This window comes from Anopheles darlingi, chromosome 2 (genome assembly GCF_943734745.1).
Source record: "Anopheles darlingi chromosome 2, idAnoDarlMG_H_01, whole genome shotgun sequence".
NCBI lineage: Eukaryota > Metazoa > Arthropoda > Insecta > Diptera > Culicidae > Anopheles > Anopheles darlingi.
Genome location: NC_064874.1, coordinates 61,742,649 through 61,750,012, shown reverse-complemented (window position 1 = coordinate 61,750,012; position 7,364 = coordinate 61,742,649). Strand labels below are relative to the sequence as shown.

Below are 7,364 nucleotides of genomic sequence, written 5' to 3'. Positions count from 1 at the left end.
AGGATTTTAAGGATCATAAAACATTTCAGAACTATTAAATTCAGGCAGTAAATGAACATTTTGATTGAAAGACCACAGAAACAGCACTCCATACCGCGTTGCTTCAAATTTGTTCCATTACAACAATTACAAAACAAAATTCGGCCCCAAATTGAAACCCAACGAAGCGCAAGTGAACGCGGACTTCGGCACGAAAGCAATTCCGACAGCTTGATGAAGCCTTGGCTTCCGAAGAGGGCCGAGTGTCATCTACCATCAATTGCACTTGGCATGCAATCGGAGCAGCAGCAGCAGTAGCAACTGCTGCACAAAGAAAGGCTAAAGCGGCGAATGCAAGTGCACCGCACCACCGCGAGTGGCAATTAAAATGGAAAATGATAGAAGCTTCAGAGATCCGGAGAAGCTCGGCGGTCAGTCCGCCCCGGGTCGGACCCAGTGTTAGTGCGCTTTGCTGTTCCGTTTCCAGCAGCGGAAATATCAGCGCAAAACGTCGCATCTCTCTCTCATAAGCGCGAGCACGTGCTGAGCATTTTGTTTGCAAGAATATCGAAATAAGAGGCAACAGTTCCGGTAAGATATAGTATTCGCCTGGCATTCATGGTGTGAAGCAGATAGCAGTGGGTGAAACGTAAAGTCACTACGTGGTTCTATTCATATTGTTCAAGTTATAGAGTCGATATAGTAGCTCAACGAGCTCTGTTCGTTTGAATGGTTTGCGATGCAGCGACGATGTTCGTTTAACCCATTTCCCTGTTTTTTTTTTCATTCCTTCCGTGCTGGCTACTGGGAGTTTTCGCCGGGATACCGGTCGCCCATCTCATCGTCGAGCAGCCACTTTCGTTGAGGTAGGTCGGCACAGAAGTCTACTCATCCGTGGCGAATGACATCCGGACGGGCCGGTCGGTCGGTATATTATCTCGGAAGACGACGATCCCCATCCCCCGGGGCAAAACCGGGTCGGCAAACGGTTGGCACACAGTTGGCAACCGGCACACGAACCATTCTATTTACATTTACAATATTGCCCGCATTGTGCTTGGCGCGCGCCCGCTCTATATTTCATTTTGCATTATGCTGTTTTTGAACAAATACTCATTACGATGAGGTTTTGCCATCAACCGGACCATCACGGCCGGTGGTCCGCGTGGTGTGCTCGCGTCAGCTTATCATCACTGCAGTGGCATCATCATGTCATCCGCTGGCTGGCTGGTTGGCTGGATGACCACTCAGTGGCTCACATCGGTCGGATCACTGTTGTAGGCCAACGACCATAAGGATCCGTATACCGACTGAAGGCTCGACCAAGAGCGAACCTCAAACTATGTTCCGGGGTCCAGGCTTTTGGCGGACGGACACTGGCTCAAGATGTAATAACGAGCTCGCTCTGGGGTTTTGCGGGAAGCCAGCGAGAAGAGTGAAAAAGAAAAGAAAAATCTCAAGTGAAGGACATGATAGGACAGTACATTAATATTTCGAATGTCCTGCCATCTCGCTGATGGACCCGTGGCCGCGGCGTGACGCAAACAGTTAAAGTCCCAAACAGCCGACATCAAATTTGAAGTGTCTCCTACAAAACCGTGATAGCAGAGGAGTTACTTTTTTTTGCTGTTGGTCAACCAAGTGAATCGGAACGATCCAAAAAAAAAAAATCATACTATTCCTCGGTACACCCTTTCGACGCATGGTTCGGTCCCGATCGTAAGATCATCGCAAACGATAAAGTATCGGATCGGTTGTGGTTATAAAAACGAATGACGAATGCTTAGGACCGGTTCTGGTTCTGGTTTCGTGTAATAAAGTGGTCAAGTTAGGGTGGAACCGAGTCGAAACCGGAGTCATTTTTACCGTTTCCTGGTGGAATGGTGAACGGACACTCGTGATCGTAAACTGCACGGAGGCGGTCAGTTTTTACTGGATCAATTTAGTGGTAGAATAGCATCGGACACTTCGGGAAGGGTTTCCATGATGTTATACGAAGATTTTCATTTGCATTTTATTTTCTTCTCCTCCTTATGAAACTTGTGTTTGTTGTGAAATATGCGGTGTCAGTTTGTGGTGTATTACTATTATTGTTGTAGCTGGCAATGCATGGACAGAAGATTATTCTGAAAAAAAACTTAACCTCCTCTATTTATTTTATTTTGAATAGAGGAGTTTAACAAAACAACAAACAGTTGTTTTGTTAAACTCCTCTATTTATTTTGTTCTTTTTCTTAAATAAAATATTGAAATAGACCCAAAAGAGTTTCTATGCTGTACATGAAATACAAATTATCATTGATCTTGTGGATAAACACTATTTTTTTAAATTGTTGAAAAGCTTATTGGAAGTACTAAATGATAATTTATTTGAGTCAGTTGAAAATGTCGGTAAAGTCGTTCACTGTTCGATAGTATTTTAGTATAGCTAATTTTACTATTACTACTACTATAAGCGCTATGGTACCAGAGTCAACAAAGCCCAACAACACATTTTTTTGAAAAATTACCGTTTGCCTAAAAGAAATATTCATTTGATTAAAATGAATTTGGTTCAATGGTGGTATAATAAACATATTTATATAACATGATATAATAAACATATTTTAATAGTTCGAAAATAATTAAATAGTCTTGATTTTATTCACACTCGTTGAAGATTAATGGCTTAATGAGTTCATCGTTACTGAATTTCTACAGCCAAGATTCTAATCATTCAACGACTAATGAATTATCAAAACTTAAAATGGAGACGATTGAATAAATTCCTATATTGTTCAAGTGAGTTAAAATAACAGAGTTAATTTAAAAGGAAGGATTGTAGTCAGAATAAAACACAAAAGAAATTAGTAATTATTATCAATATTCCAATAGGTACGGATGAGTAAGTAATTGACGGTATTATCCAAGTGCCGTTATGCACGTCGAAGATGATGCTCCAGAAATTGGCCAAACATTTTTAATCCAACAGAGATGTAATCAACACCAGTTCGACTTATGATCGTAATAGGAGGAGACATCATGTACTCGCTTGTCACTTGTAGCTAGGTATGCTAGTTAATCCAGGTAAGCAAGCTTCAACATATTTGTCAAGGTAGAACGCTTACGCAGAAAACTTATGCACCATTGCATTAGAGCTAAATTCTTTCATTTCTTTTAAATGTAGCAGCATTGTCTCCGAATGGCTAAACCTAACGGCAAATTTATCCTTTTTTTTCGAATCACCGACGAGCAATCGAGTGTTGCTTTTGTGGCAGAAATAGAAGCTCATGGGAGACCGGTGCCGGTAGGGTGCAGTCCAGTCCAGTGTTATATTTATTCCATTTCCACAACAAATCAGTCCACATGTGACGTCCCGTTGACATGCTTCTGCGCATCAATTGCAATTTAATTGAAGGGCTCAGTGTGCGCCGGCAGTCAACGCGAGCCAAACGAATGAGCCGAATATCGAAAAAAGGCGAACGTGAAATAAAAGCAAAAAGTAAAGCTCCTCCGTGTGCTTCGCCATACTGTTTGTACCGTTTGTTTGTTTTTCTTCTCCTTTTTTGTCGGCATCAATAGTAGCCAAACCAGTTTGGTGGCGTGAAGCTGATTGATCGTATCGAAATGCAAAATAAATGACACAACAAGCTGCTTTCGGCTTCAGCGGTGGAGCCTGCGTCACCATGCTCGACCCCTTTGCCGGAAACCGGGCGCATCGTTATGGAGGCGCATGGTGCATGGAATAATGGAGGCGCATGGTATGCGCATAAATTGAGTTTTGATATAAAAACTCACCCAGTCCATCGGATTCCCGTCCCCGCGTAACTCACTATCACTGGTGCTCGGTCAAAATAAACGGCCCCGATGCCAGTGGGGCGAGTGGCGGTGAAACTCAAACAAATTTTTCCCTCAATTGGCTCGCCAGTTCGCCGACGAGTTGGTGTGTTCAAGCGACTGTGTTTGTGCCACAACTTGTTCCCATCATCGACAACCCGACACCCGGGATGGGGTCCAGTCCAGCCCAGCCCAGTCCAGCCCAGTGTACGGTTGCATCCCTTTCGATGTCAATCATGCTGCGTGACTGATGCGTTGGCCGCGCTACAATCGGATCGCTTCACGCGTCCGCCGCGACACGAAACGTGCGAATTGCGCGTCGGCACCGGCGTTCTATTGTTTGAGTTTTTGTTCGATTGTTTCACGCTGTCAGTCACCTGATATTGTGGATCCATGTTTTTGGGAAGGGAGGAAGGGGGGGGGGTGGACCCATCCTCCTGGGTGGGCGATGGATGTTTAACCTTCCAGCACGTCTCACGTCCCAGGGAAACATTCCCTTTTCATGTTTCGATCATATGTTATGCTGCGTGGTGGCTGCAGCAGCCACCCAGTTTCGCTTATGAAAGGAACATTTGTGCCTGCGAGTGATGGCGACCTTTCAGCAGGCCAGATGCAGCGCACCATTGGCTGGAGCTTGTGTATGTATTTATTTAACACTAATTGCATTTTAGTTCCTACATTTCGTACCCGCTGATCTCGGTTGGTGATTTAATGATTAACAAATGCGTTTTGTGACGTGTGGAGTGCACTCACAGTGCTATCGATCGATTTCGTGGAAAACGTATGAGTAATTGTTCCGGGTTATTGGACAATTGTGCAATGTAGTAGCATTGTTAATTTCAAACGTTTAACCGTTTCGTGGAACATTTTACTCCGGTTCTCTAGCGTATGGCAGTCAAATTATTTGAAGCTGTCAATCAGTTTCGTGAGCTACTTGCACTAAACTATGTTTTTGTACCACTGTTTTGATCATCAACGGTGAAAATGTTAAACATGCAACAATCTCATTGATCTTTCTGCCCAAACAGTTCCAACAGAACACCCGGTCAACTGTCAGCCATCTTACCGAAAGCCCTGATAGAAATCATCTTATGCTCTGCTGAACGGCCGTGAAGTCAGCGATCATATAGCATCGTGATTGAATTCATGTTGAATTATCTGGATTTTTAATCCAGATTTTAAGATGGAACCAATTAACAACCAACGTTATTGTAACAGACGATTAATTTGCAGATCGAAAGTTTCTCGAAGTTTCGTTTCTATCCATGTTTCGGATTCTATCCACGGGAAGCAGATAACCCTTCCAATAAACAAACCTTTTTTTTTTAAATTCCCTTTCAAATGAATGTTTATTCTTATAATTTCCAACAAACAGTTCCATTTGCTCTTTTGCAATGCTTTACAATATGTCTCCATAAGAACAATAAGAACCATTTCTTACAGTTCACGGATCATCATTCTGGTGTAGCTCAATCCTTGAAAGCCGGATTTGAAATACCACCACCAAATTGATTTCCTATCGTAAGCATTCCAGTACCGCCCGTTCAAATTCGAAGTCGTGCCACCATAACCGTACCACCAGGCTCCTTCGTAATCAACAGCCAAATGATACTCGGATCGCTTATCATTATCCCGATCCTTTGTAGAGAACTTCTCTCCTTGGTTGTGGTCCATTCCATCACCGACAGTGCCATTATAGGATCCCACAGTTTTAAGCATGTATTGATCACTCTCACTACCTACTTGAAATTTATCGTAATGAGCATAACCGTAGTTACCCTCAAAGTCCTTAATCTCGACGAGAAATTCGTGCGGTCGTGCTGACGTGAGTTGATGAATTCGCTCCAATCCGAGCCAGTGCTCCTTGTCCGGCTCACCAAATCCGTCTCTGTATTGGTCCCAATTGCGATAAAAATCAACCGAACCGTCGAAGCGATGTTGAACTACAATCCAGCCGCCTCCAAACTTCTGCTGCTCGCAATAAACGTGGAACGGGGTACTATCGTTGTTAACACGAATGAGATACACTCCTGATACATTTGATGATACATCCTTGCACGAGGTAAAAGGAATTTGCACAACGTGCACTGAAGCTGCTCTTGTTGGTAGCGTTGTGTTTATTGCTGTTTTTGGAGTAGTAATAACAGTAGTCAATTTCTCAAGCGATTCTTTAATGCTTTCCATCCTCTCTCGTTGTTGAGCCAGTTCTACTTTAAGTTCCTCCAGGAGCATTAATTTATGATCGATGTAATCTAATTTAGTCAGCAGAATCTCCAGACCGAATCCCGATATTTCTCCATCGAACGGTGCTTTAAGGATGTCGCCAGCGTTGTCGGAACTTTTGTTTGTTCTTCCTCGCTGTATAACAGCACAAAGCAATAGTACACAAACAATCTGCAGCATTGTAAGATAATGAAGCTCTCAACAAAACACTTAGTCAATTGCAGACCGAATCGAAACTGTGATCCTATGCATTTAGAGACGGCATTTTATACTAGATTATAACCCATACCAGTGTATACTTTCTCGTCAGAAACTTTCTGGAACAAATGGTCATGTGCTGATATCAAGCAAACCGCGATAAGAGTTATGCTTCATATGTCTTCGTTGATTTCGTTCGGCAGGCGAATGCAATGCGAAGGCATTGAGATAATGAGCAAACATAATAACATAATTACTGATCTGGTTCACCATAAACACGAGTTGGATGAGGTTAGTCTGACCATCGGAAATATCGCAGAGACGAGCAAATCATGAGATCGTAGCCGTCAACGTTCACTTAAGCCAGTCCGCAAGGAAGACTGATTGGATGATAACCGTTATTGTTTTACGTGTTTAAATTCTCTGAATCAACATCTGTTATTGTTTTTTAAGGATAACATCCTTCAAGAACATCGTCAAAGAAACTTCACACGAAATTGTCTACTAAACCTTAAATGACAGAAGGCGGGCTAGAAAAAAATCAAATATTAGTTCATAGTAATTTTTATAAGCGTTTGAAGACGTTGTGCTCTAAGTTTTTTAAAAAAACACAACAGTTTAATTCAATAAAAGCCAAATGCTTTGGATTCGTCGCTTCAGACTTGGCTGCAAAAGGTTGCTAACGTACGCTTTATCACGTACATGTGAATAAATTTGAATTTTGTTGTATGGTATCTTACAGAAAAATCAATAGTTTCTTGTTTTTGGCTGGGCTAAAACTAGAAAAGTGATGAGCATCTCAAGCAAACAATCAAACAAGAATGAGTAAAAAACCACAAACTACACATTTTTTTATCCAGCAAATACTACGATCCAAACGCTGAAGTGACCGACGGTGTTGGGATCGTAAAAGTTTCATTAACATACATACAACAGAAACATACAAACAGTGGTGAGAAATCGAGTTTAAATGTTTCTTAAAAAGCAAAGGGATAACATTACCTCGTTGCTAGCCTGTATGTACATAACAGATTAATCATTCAAATTAAAACCTGTATTCATCTTTGATTGTCTGTTAAACATCGTACGGATGACATTGGTATTATGAGACGTCATCCATCATACCCATCACTACCTACCATTGCCGA

General features: G+C 42.2%; 1 protein-coding gene across 1 annotated transcript; it reads right to left on the bottom strand.

Moving 5' to 3' along the window:
- Positions 1 to 5,232: 5,232 nt before the first annotated feature.
- LOC125959405 (angiopoietin-4-like) lies at positions 5,233 to 6,198 on the bottom strand. The gene has a single exon (XM_049692229.1). It carries the CDS (start codon positions 6,196 to 6,198, stop codon positions 5,233 to 5,235), a length of 966 nt encoding a protein of 321 aa, XP_049548186.1.
- Between the last annotated feature and the right edge of the window lie 1,166 nt (positions 6,199 to 7,364).